Source organism: Puma concolor, chromosome D1 (assembly GCF_028749965.1).
Source record: "Puma concolor isolate L17-30 chromosome D1, mPumCon1.1.hap2, whole genome shotgun sequence".
Classification (NCBI taxonomy): domain Eukaryota; kingdom Metazoa; phylum Chordata; class Mammalia; order Carnivora; family Felidae; genus Puma; species Puma concolor.
Window position 1 is genome coordinate 5,585,264 of NC_141676.1, and position 21,953 is coordinate 5,607,216.

Here is a 21,953-nt window from a genome sequence, read left to right on the forward strand (position 1 = left end):
GAGGACTGAGAGGGGCCGCGGTTGCCATGGCGCCGGGCGGGGAGGGGGTGATTCGGGCCCCGCCCCGAGCCCCGCGGGGCCGCCGGCTCCAGATGGTCCCGGGCCTCCCGCGGGAGCCGGCGGCCTGCGGCAGGGGGAGGCTATTGTCCTCCTTCCGCGGCGCCGCAGTCCCGCCGCTCGCGCCCGCGCGCCGCCACGCGCCCCGCCGCCGCCGGCCCCGCGCGCCCCCCGCGCCGCTCGCGCCCGGTGACAGCGCCCGCCGCCGCTCGCCGTGCGCCCCGCCGCCGTCCGGCCACCCGCCGCCGCCCGCAACCGCCCCTCGCGGCCGGGCTGCGGGCGCGGCGACGACCGGTGCGCCCCCGCCCGCCGCGCTCCCGCCTGCCCCGCCGGCGCTCCGCACCGAGGTAGGTGCCGGCGCCCGGGCCCGCTTTGTCCCGGCGGCGGGGCGGCGCGCTTTGTGCAGCCGCGTGCGGGCGGCGGGGTTGGGGTCGGGGTCGGGGCCGGCCAGGGGAGTCCGGGAGGGAGGATGCGGCGCCTGGCCCTCGCTGCCGCCGGGTCCCGGGGACTGGATGGAGAGTCATGTGCCAGCCACCCAGGTACCGGGGGTGAGGGTTAAGGCGTGGGGAACGCGGGCCTTTCCGGAGCGGAGGGAAGAGTCTTGCAAGAGTTGGGACTGACAAACGCGTTGAGGGATCGGGTCGGCTGGGCTGCGAGCGTCTGACAGCGCCGGCTGTTCCCGTAGCCGAGGCTCCTCCGCCGACCGGCCGGCGCTGATCCAGGTGCTGCGGACACGCTCTGCCGTCTGTGCCCGGCGTGTGCGAGCGCCCGGCTCCCTCTCGGGAGCTTGTTGGGGGCTTCTCTCTGGAGCCGAAGGGGCTCCTCCTCGCCTCTTCGGTAGCTAGCTCCATGCCCTCCGTTATGCTTCCTCACAGTGTGTGCGAGAGGGGACACGGCTGGCTGTAGTGACCAGAACACTGGCAGAGGGGGAATGAAGCCCCTTCGGGCGGTGGGGAAGGAGCGGTGTAAGGTGTTTCTGTGGCCGGGACATCCAGAGGGCTGAGAGTCCACCCCGCACAGAACTCCTGGGCAAGGCCTCCTCCCTGGGGTGTTCCAACTCCAGCATTTACTGTCCACTCTGGGACCGAACGACCCCATGGCGTTGCATGCTCGTCTGCGCTGCAGGCTGGTCCCTTTCCTAACCTGCTGCATGTTGTCTCGTGGGTTTTTTCTCAGCTGCCCTCCTCCTCTCTCTGGAGCAGACACGATTCCAGCGCTGGAGAGGCTGTTGGTTCAGGCAGGCATGGGCAGGGTAGGGTATCCACAAACCAGTTTTCCTTGAAGGTGAAGAGGGCAGAGTGAGTTCCAAATATGTGTCTTGGCTTTGGGTGCTGGGCAACCTCTTGGCCAATTCAGAAGAGGAAAGGATTAGAGAGGAAAAAGTTAATATGGATCTTACTCCCTTGGAGAAACTGATGTAACCCATCAGTTACCGCTTGGGGGAGGGGCATAGCAAGGGAGTGAAAATTAGTCTGAATAATCCTACCCTGAGTGGAGGATTCTAAAGAAGATCAAACAAAAATTCAGTGCCATTCTTCAGCCCAGTCCCTAAGTTCCTTGGAGGAGAGTCCCTGTGTTTCCCCAGAAAGACAGCCTTGAGGGAAATGGGATAGAGGTTTGTTTCTCCACAGGGGTCTGTGATTGCCCTGAGTGCATCTTCCTTTTGCCCTCCTAGGAGCCCTGACTTTATTTGTGATCTCTTTTTCCTTTTATGTCTCTGCCGGTCCACTCGTGCTTTGAGTCAAATAAGATTTTTACATGGCCAAGGTCCCTATTTCTTCTCATTTATTATTCATCTTGCTGTCATTTGTTCAACTCTGCTACCCCACCCCAGCGTCTCCAGCGTCCTTATACAGCACATGTGTGATTCTCCTGTGTTGGGGCATCAGCTCTATTTGTGTCATTAGATCTAGAGTCCACTCCATCTTACTTCCTCTCTCATCGCCTGAGGCTTCTGGCTCTTTGTGGATCTTGGGGTTTCTCAGGGAAATTATATTTGCGTTTAGCATTGCGTAGAGCCTAAAGCCACCCAGAAGCTAACCTCAGGTCACACTCACCCCTGAAACTTTGTGTCTCTTCAGTCCTCCTAGCCTCCCCTAACCAACAGTGGCCCTTGAAGTGTGGTCCCCAAACCAGTACTTTAGTATCAGCTGGGAACAGGTTAGAAATGCACATTTCTGGGCCCCACCCCAGATCAACTGAATCAGAAACCCTGGGGGTGGGGGGACAGGGCCCAGTGGTCTGTGTTTTAATAGCCCTCCAGGGTCACTGGAATTCATGCAAGTCTGAGAATCCCTGATCCTGAACTGTAGAGCTTAACCCTGAGAGTACTCCAGCAGAAGGTCTTCTCCAATCCCATCTTTGCTTGAGTTTTTCTCCAGCTCTAAGAAAGACATTAATTTGCTAGCAGAAAGAAAGAAAGAAAGAAAGAAAGAAAGAAAGAAAGAAAGAAAGAAAGAAGAATTATGGTCGAGTCATTCACTATTTCTTTACCGAATACCTATTGTACTGAGCTTGGAAAGGACAAAACATGAGTAGAACACAGCCCTTGTCCTCAATGGGTTAAAAGTGGAGCAAGCAGAGAGACACATAAACAACTAAGTGTAATACAATGTGATGAAAGCAATGATAGCTTCATGCTGAAGTTCTGTGGGAGCAGCAGAGGAGGGAACCATCAACTCTTTCTCCGAGGGAGGTAAAGAATTAATCAGGAGCAGGATGTGGCCAGAGGAAGAATTAGGGTATAAGACAGGCTCTAGCCGGGGGACAGGATTTCTAGTTTTGCATGCCAGCTAAAACAGGAGGGAAGGGGAAGGGGCGGGGGCGGGGGGGGGGGGTGGTGTCTGCCCCTGAGGATCACCACGCGGCTGAACAAAATCTGCATCCCGCAATGCTTGGGTGGAGAATTGAGTAGGACCACAAGCTTGCAGCTGGTGGGAGTTGGCTTTATTCTAGCATGAACAATGTAAGCTACTTGGGCCTGGCCTCGAGGTCAGTGGCTAAGAATAAGGTGCTGGTGAAACTGTAATCTGGATTAGCTGCTGTACCGTCCTATTGCCAGAGTTCAGGAATCCATGAGGAGAATACAGAGAGACAGGGGGGCATGGGGCTGGTGGACAGGCTGACTCTGGAAATGTGAGTATGGAGACCCAGACCATAGGTGAGGAATAAGATACTCAGTGAAAAGCAACCAGAGCGGGATCTATGTGAAGAAACTCAAATAGAAAACTATAGGAATCTAGAGATGGGGGTAGGGAACAGAGAACACAGGGTATTGTCCAAAAGGCCAGGAGACTGCAGAGCCCAAAAACCATAAACCAAAACTCAGAGGCCCTCGGAACCACTGTGCTGAACAACACCAGAGAGCACCATTCACATCCAAGTCCATGGGAACAAGTTCCTTGGAATGCCAACATGAAGCCCTATAAGGATCTGTGATCTAAGGACATCTGTGTCATCTTTGTTCCTTATCTATATGACAGCATCCCTGGAAACTCAGGACACAAAGCATGTATGCCAAATTTTGATTTGGTCAAAGGAGCATTTAAGTGGCTGAGTTTTTATTTGAGAAGGAGAAGTTCCAAATCCATACTTTCCCCCTCAAATTATAGGATTCCATGGAAAGGCTCTAACAGCCAGACCTTGCTGGGAGGTCTGGATCCCATGCCTGGGTCCCTTAGGAGGACCAAGTTGGATTACCAAAAGGAAGCCAGAGTAATACATGTTTAGGTTTTGTACAGTTTGGGGGCCCCAGGGACACACAGTGGTTTGGAGACAGGATCAGATAGTCTGTTTCTTTTAAGTGTCTGTTCTTTGTGGAGCACAAAGATATAAAGCAGGATTTGAAAACCTCAGAGGTCTTCAGGGCCCAGGCAGCTAACAAAAATACATGACGTAGCTGGAAAGGAGACAAAAGGGAATGGTGGGGCCTGTAGAGAACTGGAAAGTACCTTCACGCCCACCTAAAGGAATTCAAAATCAGATGTGTATATATATATATATTTTTTTTTTAATTTTATTTATTTAAGTAATCTCTATACCCAACATGGGGCTTGAACTCATGACCCTGAGATCAAGAGTCACATGCTTTTCCGGCTGAGCCAGCCTAGCGCACCCAAAATCAGTTATTTGTAAACAGCTTATTGGACATAGACCTGGGGGCTGGCTGTAGTAGGTTTGTGACTCCTGATAAAAGGAAAAGGGTCATGGAAACTGAAGGTTAGAGGGCGTTGCATGTACGAGTTTTTGTGGGGAGCTCTATACAGGGAGAGTATGAGTGCTTGAAATGTCAATCCCAGAGCTAAGTGTGAGCATGGCTACTGGCGAGGAAGCCTTAATCTGAAAAGCAGAGAGAATGGAATTAGTACTGGTCCTGGGGCTTGAGCTGCTTCCCTGTTCCAGTGCCTGCCAGTATTAGGTGACTTTGGTTCAGGTCACACCTTGCCCACAGCACTCTTTGCTCAGGGTGACTCAACTCTGCCCTAGAATTTATTTTTATATAAATATTTACAGAGCAAATTCAAAGAATCTGTTGGGGATTAGGAGAAATGATGGATTTTAAGTGGGAAAGTTGTCCCAGGCTAGTGGAAATTAAGCTCTCTTGCCTATTACAGGGAATGAAAAACCCAATCGAGGAACCTTAGACCTTAGCTCCCTCATACGTCATTAATGCTACTCCCAAGGAAATCCTTGTGCCTGCTTTCTCTTGCACGGAAAGGGGAGGGGCAGACAATCCTGGCTCATGTGGGTCAGGTTCAGGTTCAGCTTCATAGAACCAGTTAATGACAGAAGCCAAGTCCTGCCTTTGTGTGCCCAGGGGAACACACCAACCTATCTACCCACAACTCACCCCGCATCCCTTCTTCCTTCCCCCAAACCGCACACGAGGCTCTCCTGACTTCCTTTCCAGAACCAGAGACTGCCAAGATCAAGCCTCGACTCTAGGAAGTAGTGCTAAAGGGTTAAAATGTGTTTGTGTTTGAGAGGTACTAGGAAAAATAGAAATGCAGAATTGGGGGTTCTAATAAAGTTACAGACCCAGCCCCCTCCATTCCCTTGAACGGCTGCTGAATTACCCGAGAACTTTGGACGGTAATGGTTTTTTTTTTTAATCCCTTGCAGCTAATCTGAAGCTCATTTGTTAGTTTTGAGAAGGACAGAGTTTGTTTGCATAGCGTAGAATTGCAAGGAGTGCTGGCAACCATATGTGGTCCTAATTTCCCTAGCTTGGGCCCTAAAAGGGAGCCACAAGTGCTGATCTCTCCCATGGAACTCTGAAGGGCTCCAGTACATTCAAAGAACGTGTAAATGTTGTTATTAAGAGCTTGTTCCCCGAAGTGAGAAAGAACCTCTCTTTAAAACCCAGCTCTGCTCCTTCCAGCTGTGTGACCTTGAACCATGACTTAACTTTCACAGTGCAGCTTCTATGAATGGGGATGACAATGAACCCCTGCCCCATGGGGGTTTTGATGAGATGATGCATGTAAATAGCAGGGACACATATCACAGCTGACACTTATCCAGCACCTATTAGGTATTTCCTGTACAAACAAAAGGAAACAAAGGGGAGAGAGCCATACTGTGTCCTCCTCTGAACTCCCGGACACTTTGTACTTACCTAACAGTGCATCACGGTCTTCCTGGTGTATCATAAATGTGTCTTAGCTCAAGAGCAGGATTAGGGTCTTTTCAAATTACCTACTGGGTACAGGAGGCCATCTTATGTGGAGTGGGAGCTCAGAACAGTTTGCGGAATCAAGGAATCAAAGAACTCCAGTTTATACTCATTATTGTCCATGGGGTCCCATGCCTGCTCCCTTCGTTACCCTGGTTTGCACATTGCTGTGCTGAGCCATGCTATTAGCCATGGCCGCTTCCAGTCCCCAGCTTTGCGCACCTGTCCCTCTCTGGCCTGAGCCTCTGGAGCCCTTCCTCTCTGTTGCACCGCTCTGGAACACTCCTGCCTTTGTGTTTCACTCCTGTCCTTCTGCTTCCCCACCATGGCTCCCCCTCTTCCACCGGGGCTGATTTTCATTGACAGAGAAATCAACCACAGCCTTCGGCCCTCAGGACAGCAGAGCAGATCTAGGGCAAGAGAAGAGAGGACATGGTGAGTACTGGGCTCAGTGGTCCTGAGATGCCCCTCACCAACCACGTTCCCCCTTGCAGGAGCAGGAGGCCACCTACCACCATGAGCAGCACCCTGTCACCCACAGACTTCGACAGCTTGGAGATCCAGGGCCAGTACAGCGACATCAACAACCGCTGGGACCTGCCTGACTCGGACTGGGACAATGACAGCAGCTCAGCCCGCCTCTTTGAGAGGTCTCGCATTAAGGCCCTGGCAGGTGAGGCCAGGGGAGGGCCAGGGGAGATGCTGAGGAGGCTGGGGAGAGAAGCTTGTCAGGAAGAGTCCTTTAACCTTATGGGAAGACCAACTTTCTTTCTAAGCTGCTACAAAAGAGTAGGAAATCCAGATCACCCCCATCAAGCCCCTGGGCCCAACTTAGCACCGAGAGCAAACATCACACAATCCAGAATGTTCCCCAGCTTCCCCTCCCCCAGGCACAGGACTCAATTCTCTTCCTCTCTGTCCCTGAGTCATGGTTCCTAGCTCTTTTTCACTTACTCCTGCCATCTCCACCCACCCATCTCCCTTACCTTTCATCCCCTTGTTGTGTCTTCCTTGGTCTTCACTGTCACCTCTCACACCTGTTCTCCCTCCCAGTCCATTATCCTCCCCTCTCCCTCCCCGCCTGTTCCTTCCACCTGCCGCCTGTTCCTCCCATTGTTTCATCTACCTGTTCCCTGAAGCAGGTTCCCTCCTCCCGCTGCTGGTTTCTGCAGCTGCCCATTCTCCTGGGTCTGCTCTCTACCCACCAAGGCCTCTGCCCTCCCCTAAGGCTTGGGCTCTTCCCTCAGCTTCTTGGAGCGCAAACAAACCCGTCGGACGGGCCTCCCTGCGTTCCTGGAGGAGTTGTCATGGCAACAAGAGTGCAGCTGCCACCTGACACCACCAGGGGCTGGCGTGGGGCTGAGTCACCCACACACCCTAAGGCCACCCACCCCGTCTGGTTTCCCTCCTTCATCCCACCCTTGTCTTTTCCACCCACCTGCTGGCCTCCCAGCCCAGTGCGGTGGGAGAGGCCGCAACTATTATTCCCCCCTCAGAGGCAGTGCTCCCAGCACGAGTGGGTGGCCTCCTGGAAGAAGGGAGACACTGAGGGGGTGGTTCCCAAACCGGGCTGCAGTTTTTACAGGATCACCCAGGGACATTTTTACAAATACAGGTTCCCAAGCCCCTCCCCTTCGTAGACACATTGAATTAGGATCTTTGAACATACGGTCCAGAAACCAGGATTTTTAAAAAGCTCTCCAGGTAACTCTTTTCAGGCAGCCCAGCATCCATCTGAGGACCCTTGGGTGATGGCTTTAGCTCTGGGGATCCCTCATCATTTTCTCCTGGACCTCACTGCCGTTCTGGTTGGGTCTTCAGGCTGGCTTATGAAATGCACCTATCAGTGTTTCTATAGATGAGAACAGTGGGTTACGGACAATGTCACCTCTTTGAGGAAAAGTTTCCCTGGTACCCTGGTTTTGGATGCACGTTGCCTCTAGCTAGAACTGTCATGATGTCGGTGTGCACATGTCTTGTGCCACCCAGGACTGTTTCGATGTCTGTGCACATGACACGTGATACCCAGGACCATCACCATGTTCACGCACACATGCCACCCGAGCTGTCATTTCTCCACCACCAAACCGGGCTCTCCCGAAGAGGCATCTCAGTATGGGCTTAGCCTAGCACTGCAGCTTGCACCTACTGGTGCAAATAAATACGGGATGAATGGAGACAGGAGAGAGGCAAGAGTAGGCTGTAAGGGGCAGGCGCTGAAGCCCAGAGAAAGGAAGGAAGAAGATCTGGCAGCCGTCCCTTTGGTGCTGCGCACTGGGGGCCTGGAATGGCCTGGCTGAGGAGGGCCTGGTGGGCCTAGCGGAAGGGAAGAGCCAGAACTGGAAGTGGTGACAAACAAGTAGGGAAGACACTAACACCTATTTCACAGATAAGGGGAGTTGAGCAACCGCCTAAGCACAGAGCCTGGCACCTACTGAGCTGGTTTTGCCTCTTGGAGGATTTCTCTTTCTCTGCTCTGGGAGTTGGCGATTAAAGCTCATGTCCAGAAGGGGACTTCCCAGAGTCGCCCCAAGAGGGGCCAGCCTTGTTACACCTGCAAACCTTCGGGGGCCCACGCTGAGGCAGCCGGGGCGGTGGAGGGGGGGGGCGGGGGGTTGCCGAGGGCAGTTCCCCGCTCGCCCCGCAGGGCCCGGCCCGCCACAGCCGGCCGCGCTCCGCCTCCCGCCCCTCCCCCGGCACCGTCCGACCTGTTTGTCGGGAGCGGCCTCTGCCTCCTCTCGCTCGCAGCCAGGTCTGCTCCGTCGACTTGCCCCGGAGCTCAGGCGCCCAGACGGCCGGAACACCGTTTCCCCCGCTCGGCGACACGTTCACCACCTTTGAGCCAACTCCCTGACGGGAGCCCAGGCGCTCGGGGACCCCGGGTTCCGGGGGCGGGGGAGGGGAGCGGACCGGTGGCGCCCCGCGCGGCGCGGGCAGGGCATGGGCGCAGGGCCCCGGGCCGCGTGAGAGGCAGCGGGCGGCATGAATGGGAACGGAGTGAGCAGGGCGCACGGGCCTGGCCTGAACGGGGCGGGCGACTTTTACTATGAGGCCGTGGAAGGGGCGCAGAGCCCCGGGGGCCTCCTGCTGTCGCCAGCCGCCTTCATCAACCCCGCTCAGTACGCCAGCGTGCTGGAAGGCCGCTTCAAACAGCTTCAAGGTGAGCTGCCGGGCTGGGGGGGGGGGGGGGGGGGCACCGGGCGGGAGCAGCGGAGCAAAGCCCGAGTGGGACATGGTCCGTGCTCAGCCGACGATGTGCCGGGGGAGTAATTACAAGAGCCCACGAAAAACTTGGTACTGACAGAGTGGGGAAAGGAGGCTTGGATGCCCTGGAAGAAGGGACAGTGAGCGTGGTGGCAGCGCACAGGAGGGCACCCAGGCAGTCCGCTGTGGCTGCTGAGGGTTTGGAGGTGAAGCACCTGCTGGGATAGCTGGAAGGAGAGAGGGTGGTGAGCGGGAAGGCTGAGCCACCTAGGGCTTGTCCCTGTTGCCCTGGGTTTCTGAGTGGGTGTCCCGAGGTGTGTGAGGGAGTGCGTCAGACAGGCTCAGGTATATTCTGAGCAGGCATGTGTTCATGCTGGCATCAATATTTCAGTGTATTTTTGGAACCCACTGTGTTTTGGGGTGTCCGTGGGTGTTGTGGGCACCTTGTGAAATTCTGCTTTGCCTCTGGTTCTTGGCTTTGCCCAGTTTTCTCCTAGCTGCCACTGTTTTCACGTCTTCCTCTCTTACCCTACCTGTGGGCCAAAATGGCCTCACCCCAGTGCCCCTGGCATCAGGGCAGTCTCCACAGATCCAATAATGGCTGATGATCTGGGCAATCCCAAGCTCAGAAGGGGCCTGTGGACCCTGAAAGGAGGCCCACAGAGCAGGGGCCCATGGGTGCAGTTGTTAGGACCCCAAGGTTGGCCTGGGTAAGAGACAGAGGTTGGAGGTAAGAGACAGAAATAGACATGGGTGTGTTGTTATGTTTTATGGGTGAGGTGCCTAGGAATGTGAGACTCAGGGATGAGTCTTTTCAGTTTCTGAGATGCTGGTGCTGAGAAGGGAAACAAAAGTGACTCTTCAGACCCTGGCCACTTGGGTTGGGTCCTCACACTAGGCTTCTCTAGGGGAAATGGGCAGAAATCCTCGTGGCCAGAGCAGCTCCCAATGGCCTGCACTTCTTCCCTCACTTTGTCATTTATAACGTTTAAAATTTTAACTTTTCTGCAGAACCTAAAAAGCATGTGTTTATCAGCAGCCCTTCTTGCAGACCAGGCAGCAAGGCATTTCCTCACCTTCTTTGAGATCTGCACCTAACTCTGCCTGAAGCTTCCCCCTGTGTTTCTTGGGCTCAGTGTTTTCCCTATTCCCAGCTTTCAAGATTGTTTTCCTTCTTTGCATTGGAATGTTGGTGTCCTGGGACAGGATCCCCTTTCAGCCAATCAAATGAACCCACCCCAGAAGTAGAGGAGTCTGTCTTTTCTTTAAATTATCCCAGGAGAGCAAGCTGACTCAGGAGGCTCGCAGCCTCTAATGTCATATCCTTCTAATGACCACTTGGAAGAGCCGCTGCTGCTGCTGCTGCTGCTGCTGCTGCTGCTGCTGCTGCTGCTGCTGCTGTAATTTAAGTCCACGCCCTTTCCTTTGTCCATCACCAAAGAGAACAGCCACACCTCCTGCTGGTCCTGGTTTTCCTTCGGGTTAGATCATGCCTGGATAACTGTAACTCATCAAGGAGTAACTCATCATGTGTGCCAAGCTTCTTACATACATTGTCTCATTTAATCAACGTAGTGACCCGTTGAAGTAGAAAGTCGAGTAGTATGCCCGTTTTACAGATAAGGAAAGTGAGGCCCTGATGAAGTAACAGTGTTTCACCACTGTTACAGGACAGAGCCCTGGTCCCAGATCCTAGCCCTTCTCCGTATGTCTCACTGCCTCTAATTCCTTTCATCCTTTGTTCTCAAAGCCTGTTTTCTCATTTTTATTTTTTACTTTATGAGCTCATTCCATTTTCTTTATTTCCTGCTTTTAAGTTAGGGATCTCAGGCACCTTCCTTCCCCTCCTGCATACCCGACCTCACTTCCAGTCTCTCAAGCACCCCCAGGCCCCTAACCCTGTCAACTGGTATTTAGAAGCAGATGCACTGTACTTGAAGGCTAGAAATGACCCCATATCGCTGCCACAGATGAGCGAGAAGCTGTGCAGAAGAAAACCTTCACCAAGTGGGTGAACTCACACCTGGCCCGGGTGACATGCCGGGTGGGAGACCTGTACAGCGACCTCCGGGATGGACGTAACCTCCTGAGGCTCCTCGAGGTGCTCTCAGGAGAGACACTGGTAAGCTGTGGTCATAGAGGAGGAGGGAGGCCGAAAAACAGTGGGCAAGGGGACAAACTTGGAGTTGCCCTTCGAGAGGAATGACAGCACAGAGTGGAAAGCAGTTGGCTGTTGTCTGCTCAGAGGATGGTTTCAGTTGGAGAGGCTTTGCTACATGGATTAAACAGGAGCATTGCTTCATGGAGACAGAAACAGTGGCCCCATTGAAAACATTTCTTTTCCCACCCACTCTGGGTGCAATTAATTCCCTTGGGAATCTTAATCTGCCCAAGCCTGATCTGGAACCTCAGCTTTGGCTGTGTGAACTTTGGCCCAGACTTGAGGGCTGTCCCTGTGTTCCTGAGGGGGATCATGGGGAAGGTGTGCAAAAGAGGGCCCTGGGAAGGCTAGGAGGGAAGGAGGAGGAGGCCCATGGATTCATGTCATTGTGTCCTCTGTCCCTCAACAGCCAAAGCCGACAAAAGGCCGCATGCGGATCCACTGCCTGGAGAACGTGGACAAGGCGCTACAGTTCCTGAAGGAGCAGAAAGTGCACTTGGAAAATATGGGCTCCCATGACATTGTGGACGGAAACCACCGTCTGACCCTTGGGCTGGTCTGGACCATCATCCTTCGATTCCAGGTACCCCACAGAGTGTCACGCAGAATGTGCTTTGCACATTGGTGCTGTACCGTGGACAGGCACTGCCAGTCCCTGGCATGATCGATATAAACAGGAAGGGTCTAGAACCTTGTATAGCACTTTGTTGGTTGCTGCAATATCCAGGCCCCAGATCAAGGGACTCTCCTCCTTAAACAGAGTAGAGACCAGTGTGAGTGTTGTCAAACTTCTGTGGCCAGTTCCCTGTGGCCCGGTTTGTTGACTGGTCACATGTAGTACGACCACATGTTGGACCACAAGGGACTGGAGATTTTACAGACTGAACTTTCACCCCTGAGAGTTTGAGAACTGCATTTGGGGTCTGGTCATTGGTCCACTCCTCTGTCTCAAACTCTGCTTGCCTCCCTAAAACAGTCACCGTACTGTTCCTTATGCTCTGAGCACAGGCAGTCCAGTGTCCTAATGCCATCACAACTGTCCTGGTTGTCCCCTTTCTCCCTGGGTGTAACCTTTTCAGCTCCTCGCAGCCCTGAGCAGAACTCCATCAGTGTCCCCTTTAAAACCCTGCTCTCAGGCACTCGTGGGTCCCCACCTGGAGGAGGCAGCAACCTTCATCTTGAAGAACGTCCACTATTCTGACATCTTACCCCATCTTGATGCCTCAGATCCTTTTGAACCAATGTTTTGTGGTCACTCGCCTAGGAGGAACGGTCCCAGGCTCTGTTCCTGCACCCCTATCACAGGAGTCTAAGGAGCAGTTTCCTGCTGTACATTTCTGAGTATCTCCAATAACTCCAGGAGCCCCTGTTCAAAGAGTGAGGATCTTCTTTCTCTCCTTCTTAGATCCAGGACATCAGTGTGGAAACAGAAGACAACAAGGAGAAGAAGTCAGCCAAGGATGCCCTACTGCTGTGGTGCCAGATGAAGACCGCGGGGTGAGGCTGCCCAGGGACCATGGCCTTGGAGGGTTGGATGCACCAAGCTGTGTGGTAAAGGAGGCCTGGGCTCCAGGACCTATTAGCTGGGGATCCATTGTTGAGTTGCAGACCCGGGCTAGGCCCTACTTACCATTTGTCCCGGTCTCTGTATATAGGTATCCCAATGTCAACGTGCACAACTTCACCACCAGCTGGAGAGATGGTCTGGCCTTCAACGCCATTGTGCATAAACACCGGTGAGGAGCCAGGGTTAGCGAGCCCACCCGAGCTGCCGGGTTGGTTAATGGCCTAGGGGCACACACACGCACAAACAGTGAGATGGGCCACCCGGCAGTTATGAGAAATGAACATTCAGAGAAGAGCTGGGATGTGGGGGCAACACGATGCACAGAAGGCAGGGATGGGAGCCGAGATGGGGAGGGATGGGTGTGTGTGGGTTTAGGGTCCTTGGTTCTGGACAAAATGGAGTTGGTGACAAGGATAAAGAATAGGGGTAGCTTTACTTTTCCTCTTTAGGAGCTCATGTGCTCCCAATGCCTTCTATATTCCCCCTCGTTGCAGGCCGGATCTGCTGGATTTTGAGTCACTGAAGAAGTGCAATGCACACTACAATCTGCAAAACGCTTTCAATCTGGCCGAGAAGGAGCTGGGGCTCACGAAACTGCTGGATCCTGAAGGTGGGGCAGAGGGGTCTACCAAAGACGCTGCAAGATAGAGATAGAAGGCAGATGATGAGTGGGCGCCTGGGGCTGGCAGAGGGGTGGGGTGTGTGCATGGGAGGTGACTGCTAATGGATATGGGGTTTCCTTTGGGGGATGATGTTCCAGAATAGATAGTGGTGAGGGCTGCACGTCCTTGTGAATATACTAAAAACTGCTGAATAGTATACTTAATTTTTAATTTTTTTTTAGTGTTTATTTTTGGAGGAGAGAGAGAGAGAGAGACAGAGCATGAGCTGGGGAGGGGCAGAGAGAGAAGGAGACACAGAATTTGAAGCAGACTCTGGGCTCTGAGCTGTCAACACAGAGCCCAACGCAGGCTCGAACTCACAAGCTATGCCACCATGACCTGAGCAGAAGTTGGGCACTTAACCGACTGAGTCACCCAGGCGCCCCATGAATAGTATACTTTATTTTTTTATTTAAAAAAAATTTTTTTATGTTTACTTTTGAGACAGAGAGATAGACAGAGTGCGAGCAGGGGAGGGGCAGAGAGAGAGAGGGAGACACAGATCTGAAGCAGGCTCCAGGCTCTGAGCTGTCAGCACAGAGCCCGCCGCGGGGCTCGAACTCACGAACGGTGAGATCATGACCTGAGCTGAAGTCGGACACTTAACTGACTGAGCCACCCAGGCGCCCCTGAATAGTATACTTTAAAAGGGTGAATTTTATGGTATGAGAATTATATCTCAATTAAAAAAAAAAACAAAAAAAAAAAACAGCTGTGGGAAGAGGTGCCACCCTGTGGCAGAAAGAGCCCTAGGCTACAGTTCCATCCCAGCCCCACCATGGACCAGCTCTAGAGCCAGTCACTTAGCCTCTCTGTGGCTTAGTTTCCTCATCTCTAATATGGGAAGATTGGTCTATGTGGTCTCTAAGGCCCTTCTCATTCTAAAATTCTAGGGTTCTAAATAAAGCTGCATGACCTTTTTTAAAAAAATTTTTTAATGTTTATTTTTGAGAGAGAGAGAGAGAGAGAGAGACAGACAGACAGAGTGTGAGCAGGGGAGGGGCAGAGAGAGAGGGAGACACAGAATCCGAAGCAGGCTCCAGGCTCTGAGCTGTCAGCACAGAGCCCAACGCGGGGCTCAAACCCACAGACTGCAAGATCATGACCTGAGCTGAAGTTGGATGCTTAACCGACTAAGCGACCCCAGCGCCCCTAAGCTGCATGACCTTGAGGACTCACCAAACGTGGGCCTTACAGTCAGCAGCCCCTGCTGACTGGCCTCTGTGGTTCTGACATTAACACTGGTGAGACTGGCCATAGCCACCAGGCTTTTATTTGGTACTTGGCACTGCACTTGATGTTTCAATTAATTTAATCCTCACAACACCCCCTTGAAATCAGTACTGTTATTATTCTCCATTTATGGAGGAGAAGATGGGGACCTATAACAGGGTTAAGTGACTTTCCCAAGGTCATACAGCTGGTGGAGCAGAGAGTCAAACTCCAGACCTGTTTGCTCAGCCACATCTGGGAGAGCAGAGAACAGTCTTGGTGCCTCCAGGAAAGGGAGGCAGAGAAGGGCCAAGGGGCTTCCCAGCTGGAAACGCCCCTTCTTAAACTCCCTGGGCAGACTTGGGTCTCGGTTGTTTTCTCCCTGTTTTCCATCCCACCGTAGCCCCATCTCAGTCCCTCTCAGTCCAGAGAGACGACAGCTAACTGATGTTAGAGGGAGGGCAAATGTAGGATCCTGGGAGAGCATTGGAGAAGCACAGCTATGATAAAGAACATTTATGCAAAGCTAAGTATCCTGTAACTTGACGAGGTGATTCCAGTGGTTCCTGCCTGCGTGTGAGCTTTCAGAAGTGGTCAAAGGGCTGCTGGTCCTCTAGTCTTCCCTTTAGGCAGGATGGAATCTGCCTAATAGAACCCAGGGATTTCAAGTCCTAGTCAGCCTTCGCCCTTGTGGTAGAAGCTGATTTGCCTCAAGGACATTCAACTCCTTGGACCCATAGCTGAACTTTGGGATTGAGGTCGAAAGTAGCCGTGACCATGCCCCAAGATGGCCCTGAGAACTGCTGGGGCTCACTGGGCCTGTCCCTCTGAACATCCTGGGTGCAGGAAGCTTACTTTGTACCCTCCGTCTTGCTGCCCCTGAATCCATTGACTTCTTAGACATCTTTCCAGTTCTTAAGTACAAGATCCATCCCCAGACAGGAATACGGTTTCTTTCCTTACCTTTCTTCCCCTAAACAACTAACTTTGGTCTCCACTGGAAACAGTGGGTAAAAACCTCCTTGGGCTTCTGAATTTTGTCCTCTGCTTGTTTCTAGGAGGGGAAAAAAAAAAAATCTTAGCTTTTGCATGCCCTTTTAGTCCAAAGGATTTATTTGTCATTTTGTACTGAGAGGTACTGGAAAGAGGTCAGTCTTGGAGGGTTGGGGATGGGGTGAGGCTGGGACTGGGGTGAATGATTCAAGCTGCAGGTGGATTTCTGGGAGGCAGGTTCCTAATCTCTAAGCATACACGACTGACCTGGGTGATCCTTTTTCTCAGATGTGAATGTGGACCAGCCAGATGAGAAATCAATCATTACTTACGTGGCTACTTACTACCACTACTTCTCCAAGATGAAGGCCCTGGCTGTGGAAGGCAAAAGGATTGGCAAGGTATTCCCCACCACGGGGCGGTCAGCACAGAGGTCTGGCCTGGAGGTCTTCCTCCCCTAAAGCAGAGACAGGGCGGAGCTGTGGGGCTGGGCCAGGGACCCCGTGGGCAGGCCCCCCATGTCGCTGTCTCACAGGTGCTGGACCATGCCATGGAGGCAGAGCGTCTGGTAGAGAAGTACGAGTCCCTGGCCTCAGAACTGCTGCAGTGGATTGAGCAAACAATTGTGACCCTCAACGACCGGCAGCTGGCCAACTCCCTGAGCGGGGTCCAGAACCAGCTACAGTCCTTCAATTCCTACCGCACGGTGGAGAAGCCACCCAAGTAGGTGCCTGGGGACCACCCCCTGCAGCAGCATGCCTGCCCTGAGCTGTGCTCATGGGAGAAGGAGCCTAAATTAGGGGGGCCTTTTGGGAAGGAAATTTGGCAGGACGTAAATGCAGCGAAGGCTCATGTCTCCCAGCTCAAAGTGCCAGAAGCAATTCCAATATAAATTTTTTAAATGATTATCCATTTTTTAAAGATCATGCTGTAGGAATGCTTGCTGCAGTCGAGTCAGTGCAATCCACTTGGATAAGATTACTGGCTGGGTGTTGCAGAACCCTATTTCAGCTCAGGGCCAGGGGGACTGGATCTGACAGGAGGGTCATAACCAACAACACGGGTGTGCGACCGGTGACTTACACTTTGCAAAGGTTCTTACTGTTTACCTATATTAGAAATTGGCTTTTTTTCAAGTGCAGAATTGCCATTAGGCAGTTCTATACCGTGCATGCTAAACCTTCTGTTTTCCTGTTTTTGAGCTTTTTCGGAGTTAATGTGTTTCAGCTCCAGAACGAACACTGATCCAGCAAACATCTGTTCCTACACATTCCAAGAATGATTTAAGGTGTGCCCTTTGACCCAGAAAGGCCTCTTCTGGGCATTGAACAAAGATATAGCTTCCAGGATGTTCACTAACCTGACCTTTGTAAAAGCAAAATGAGTCATGGGATAGCCACTGAAATTAACGTTGAAGAGCTGCATTTGTTGACATGAAAAGACGTTCATGAAAAATAGGTGAAGAGGCAGTTTACAAAACTGCTTATTTGTAGACAGCAGGGAGCAAATGGCAAAACGTTCAGGTTCAAAGTACCTGAGTTCAAATCCTGGCTTTGCCATCAAGCAGTCCTGAGCATTGGGCATCTTACTGAGCCTCTCTGTGCCTGTTTTCTCATCTGGAAAATGGGGATAATAAGAGAACGCGGATAATAGTAAGAACCAAATGAGAGGGCCTGGCTCACGGTGGGGGGGTCCTTGGCCAACATTAGGTGTGGTTCTGATATAATCCCATCTGTGTACAAAAACAGAAGAGGAAGCACATGCCTGCCAAAGGGCAACCGGTCGTTTCTGTATGGGTTTCATTTGCTCTAAAATTATGTTCTTTTTGCCTACCAATGTTTTCTGGCCTTTGCACTGAAACCATGCATTGCTTTCGTGAGAAGAAGAGCAACCCAGGACACTTTATTTTGAGATGTAAAGCGATCCTGTGCCTAAGTGGCCCTTGACCCCAACCTGGCCTCCTACCTCAGGTTCACCGAGAAGGGGAACTTGGAAGTTCTGCTCTTCACCATCCAGAGCAAGCTGCGGGCCAACAATCAGAAGGTCTATACGCCCCGCGAGGGCCGGCTCATCTCTGACATCAACAAGGTGCACGGCCTCCCTTCCTGTCCCACCGATGTCCCATCCCTGGCACCAGCCCCCACTACCCCAGCTGGAACACTTGTCCAGGCTCCCCACGGCCCTCCCCGGTACAGATATGACTCACACATCCTCCTGTGCATCCTGCACATCCCCCCTTCCTCCTCCGTCTGTCTCTCCGTACAAGTGCACATAATAAAATTACACCCTAGTTCCTTATCTTGTTCAGCATACCCCGAGTTCGCTGTCTCTACTTTTTTTTTTTTTCACAATGTTGTGAGATTAATGTAAGTAATAGGGTTCACCTGCGGTCCCACCACCACAAACAAATCCAGGGGTCTCCACCATTCCCTGTCCCTTTCCAGTCCTCATCCACAAGCAGATGAGCTCTCACGCAGCTCCGTGGCACTCACGTCGTCCCACTTCTCATACTTCCACGCACAAATGTCTAACCAACTACATTCCACAGACCCAGCAGACTGAGCTTCCGTGGGACTCATAGTGTGCCCTCGGTCGTGATGATCCCTCCCCACCCTCACTTCCTGAGCCCTGGTTCTTTTGCACCAATCCCATCCCCACCTCGCAGGCTTGGGAGCGGCTGGAGAAAGCTGAGCATGAGCGTGAGCTGGCCCTGCGCACCGAGCTGATCCGCCAGGAGAAGCTGGAGCAGCTGGCCGCCCGCTTCGACCGCAAGGCCGCCATGCGGGAGACCTGGCTTAGTGAGAACCAGCGCCTTGTGTCCCAGGTAAAACACAGGGGGCTCTTAGCCTGTGCAGGCTGGGCAGGAGAAATGGGAGAGCGAGTGGTGGATTAGGAGCCCTGCAACATGGGGAGCTAATGAAACCAGGAATCCATCGCACGGATAAGAAGACCAGGAATCCCTGGAACGGGGGCCAGAGGCTTGCACTGGAGAAAGGGTTAGTGAGATAGGATGGGATAGGATAGGGACGAGACAGAGCCACCTTGCAAAGTTGACATCCTGCAGTGGAAGCCCTCTGGGGAGCAGAAGGGACTGGCGAGCAGAGGTGGTGGCCCTGAGCTCCTCAACTTCCCCTGCCTGCCCTCTGCCTCAGGACAACTTTGGGCTGGAGCTGGCGGCCGTCGAGGCAGCAGTGCGGAAACACGAGGCCATTGAGACAGACATCGTGGCCTACAGTGGTCGGGTGCAGGCTGTGGATGCCGTAGCCGCAGAGCTGGCCGCCGAGCGCTACCACGACATCAAGCGCATTGCCGCACGGCAGCACAACGTGGCACGGCTCTGGGACTTCCTGCGGCAGATGGTGGCAGCCCGGCGGGAGCGGCTCCTCCTCAACCTGGAGCTGCAGAAGGTGTTTCAGGACCTGCTCTACCTCATGGACTGGATGGAAGAGATGAAGGTAGCAGCGGGCTGTGGGTGAAGATGAGCAGGGCAGTGACAGCGTGACTGGGGACCTGTTCCCTTGGCGCATCTTGGTGGAGTATGTCTCAGTGCAGGGCCCTGACCCCTATTCAGGTGCACAGAGCAAACAGGGCCCCGTCTGCACGGGGCTCACATTCTGGTGGGAGGAGGCTGATGATAAAACCCACGGACTCGCCTGGTTGGCTCAGTCGGTAAAGCATGTGACTCTTGACCTCAGGGTCACGGGTTCGAGCCCCACATCGGGCATGGAGCCTACTTAAAACAAAACAAAGCAAAACAAAAAGCAAAACACTCCACGAGCCTATCAAGAAACAAAATAGCAGGTGGACATAAAGCCCACGAGGAAACTGAACAGGGTCATGTTATAAACTGGTCCAGGAAGGCATCTGAGAAGATGCCATTGCAGAATAACTGAAGGAGCCAGCACAGGGAGATCGGAGCAGGCACTGTTTCAGGCAGAAGGAACAGCCTTGGACCTGCACAGGTGTGCCGTGTTCAGCGAGAGCAGGAGGGCAGTGGCTGAGATAAGGGTGGAAGCAGCCAGCTCACCCAGGGCCTTCCAGGCCTGCTCAGGGGGATGAGTTTTGTTCAAAGTCATATGAAGCACTGAGAATGATTGGAAGGTTTTGGAAAGGAGAGACATGATTCTGCCTTAATGTTCTTAGAGGTCACCTTGACCATGAGGTGAAGGAGGACCGTGGGGAGCTAGAGTGGGAGCCAAGGGGCCAGTTAGAGGTGGTGTAGTGACCTGTGCAAGGGATGGGGATGAGGCTGGGTCTGGAGAGACACTGAAGTTGCTGGGGTGCTGGGGACTAAGCCATGACCGCAGGAGGGTGGCAAGAATCTGGGTCTGAGAAGATGAGTCAGAACAGAGATTTCAGGAGCAAGGGTTAGTAAGAAAGTCGTTCCACAGGAGGGGAGTTGGGTACAAAATGGCCAGGGAGCCTGGACAGAGCTGGGGTGTCACTGTGTGTGTGTGTGTGTGTGTGTGTGAGAGAGAGAGAGAGAGAGAGAGAGAGAGCTGTCACACATGAGCAGGTGTGCTCATCTGGGTGTGACACCCAGAGCCCCCCCACAGGGGGGGTTAGGAGGTTCCGTGGATCCAGGAAAAGGGAGCAAGATTAGCCCATGTGTGTGGCAGGACTGAAAGAGGCCTGGCGGGGGTGGGTGGGTCCTGGGTGGCCCTCGGAGAGCCATGGGCATGCCACCTGTCCTGGCAGGGCCGGCTGCAGTCTCACGACCTGGGCAAGCACCTGGCTGGAGTGGAGGACCTGCTGCAGCTGCACGAGCTGGTGGAGGCAGACATAGCTGTGCAGGCTGAGAGGGTGCGGGCCGTGAGCGCCTCCGCACTGCGCTTCTGTGACCCAGGGAAAGGTGAACACGGGGTGGTGGGGGGAGCGGAGAAGGGGAGGGAGGGTCTGGGGAGGAGAACATTAAGAACAGAAGCAGCAAGGCCAGGGAAAACCAGGGACAGGAAGGATGAGGGGTGGATGGTAGGTGACTGAGCTAGGGAGGGAGCCCTGAGAGGTGGGGGGGGGGGGGGCCGGGGGGTGGAGATTTGTAACCATGGATGGGTAGAGGCCGCAGGGTGGCTGAGTCACAGCTCTCAACCCTCCACTCTGACCTTTTCAGAGTACAAGCCGTGTGACCCACAGCTGGTGTCAGAGCGGGTGGCCTCCCTGGAGCAGAGCTACGAGGCGCTGTGCGAGTTAGCAGCGGCCCGGCGGGCCCGCCTGGAGGAGTCCCGACGCCTCTGGCGCTTCCTCTGGGAGGTGGGTGAGGCCGAGGCTTGGGTTCGGGAGCAGCAGCACCTGCTGGCCTCAGCAGAAACTGGCCGGGACCTGACCGGCGTCCTCCGCCTGCTCAACAAACACACAGCCCTGCGAGGCGAGATGAGCGGCCGGCTAGGGCCCTTGAAGCTTACGCTGGAGCAGGGCCAGCAATTAGTTGCGGAGGGCCATCCCGGGGCGGGCCAGGCCGCCGCCCGCACAGCCGAGCTGCAAGCACAGTGGGAGCGGCTGGAGGCCCTGGCAGAGGAGCGTGCTCAGCGGCTTGCCCAGGCCGCCAGCCTCTACCAGTTCCAGGCAGACGCAAACGACATGGAGGCCTGGCTGGTGGACGCGCTGCGCCTGGTGTCCAGCCCCGAGCTGGGGCACGACGAGTTCTCCACGCAGGCCCTGGCCCGACAGCATCGGGCCCTGGAGGAGGAGATCCGGAGCCACCGGCCAGCCCTGGATGCCCTGAGGGAACAGGCCGCAGCCCTGCCTCCTGCACTGAGCCGCACGCCCGAGGTGCAGGGCAGGGTGCCCACGCTGGAGCGGCACTACGAGGAGCTGCAGGCCCGGGCAGGCGAACGGGCGCGGGCCCTGGAGGCAGCCCTGGCGCTCTACACCATGCTCAGCGAGGCCGGGGCCTGTGGGCTGTGGGTGGAGGAGAAGGAGCAGTGGCTCAATGGGCTGGCCCTGCCCGAGCGCCTGGAGGACCTGGAGGTTGTGCAGCAAAGGTAGGCCCCCTGCTGGCTCCCTTGGGTGGGGGTGGGGGGGGGTGGGGGGAGGCCTTGTGAGCTGGGAGGCCAGCGTGTGGGTGGCGGGCCCTGCCATAAACTGTCTGCTCTTGCTACAACCCTTGAGCCTTAACGATTGTGTTTTCATTTTAATGAAAAATATTTTCAGAGAAAACATTAGGGGCCCCTGGGTGGCTCAGTGGGTTAAGAGTCCCAACTGTTGGTTTCAGCTGAGGTCATGATTTCATGGTTTGTGGGTTCGGGCCTCACATCGGGCTCCGTGCTGACAGTGTGGAGCCTGCTTCGGATTCTCTCTCTCTCTGCCCCTCCCCAGCTCTCTCTGTCTCTCTCTCAAAAATAAATAAACTTAAAAAAGTTTTTTTTAAAGAAGAAAATGTTATACAGCAAGCTCCTATATACCCAATCATCCAGATTCAATAAT

The 21,953-nt window shown here is 54.0% G+C and overlaps 1 protein-coding gene and 1 long non-coding RNA gene across 6 annotated transcripts in view; one reads left to right on the forward strand and one right to left on the reverse strand.

The window, feature by feature from the left end:
- SPTBN2 (spectrin beta, non-erythrocytic 2) overlaps window positions 1-21,953 on the forward strand; it is a 44,490-nt gene that overhangs the window by 5,643 nt on the left and 16,894 nt on the right. For 2 of the 5 annotated variants that reach the window (XM_086676804.1, XM_086676805.1), the window contains 13 exons: window positions 6,226-6,404; window positions 10,906-11,057; window positions 11,506-11,679; window positions 12,502-12,593; window positions 12,752-12,832; window positions 13,158-13,273; window positions 15,819-15,931; window positions 16,066-16,253; window positions 17,501-17,618; window positions 18,196-18,354; window positions 18,683-18,985; window positions 20,229-20,382; window positions 20,641-21,511. In XM_086676804.1, the coding sequence (XP_086532930.1) occupies window positions 6,248-6,404; window positions 10,906-11,057; window positions 11,506-11,679; window positions 12,502-12,593; window positions 12,752-12,832; window positions 13,158-13,273; window positions 15,819-15,931; window positions 16,066-16,253; window positions 17,501-17,618; window positions 18,196-18,354; window positions 18,683-18,985; window positions 20,229-20,382; window positions 20,641-21,511 (2,678 nt within the window). In that variant the 5' untranslated portion in view covers window positions 6,226-6,247. Of the gene's footprint in view, window positions 1-295; window positions 405-501; window positions 597-6,225; window positions 6,405-8,426; window positions 8,892-10,905; window positions 11,058-11,505; window positions 11,680-12,501; window positions 12,594-12,751; window positions 12,833-13,157; window positions 13,274-15,818; window positions 15,932-16,065; window positions 16,254-17,500; window positions 17,619-18,195; window positions 18,355-18,682; window positions 18,986-20,228; window positions 20,383-20,640; window positions 21,512-21,953 lie in introns of those variants that run through there. The other 3 variants (XM_086676806.1, XM_086676802.1, XM_086676803.1) reach the window with 3 other exon arrangements.
- LOC147576356 (uncharacterized) lies at window positions 272-8,869 on the reverse strand. The gene is made up of 3 exons (XR_015240702.1): window positions 8,440-8,869; window positions 5,954-6,141; window positions 272-1,334 (listed from the first exon to the last, which is right to left on the reverse strand). It is a non-coding gene; the product is annotated as an uncharacterized LOC147576356 (long non-coding RNA).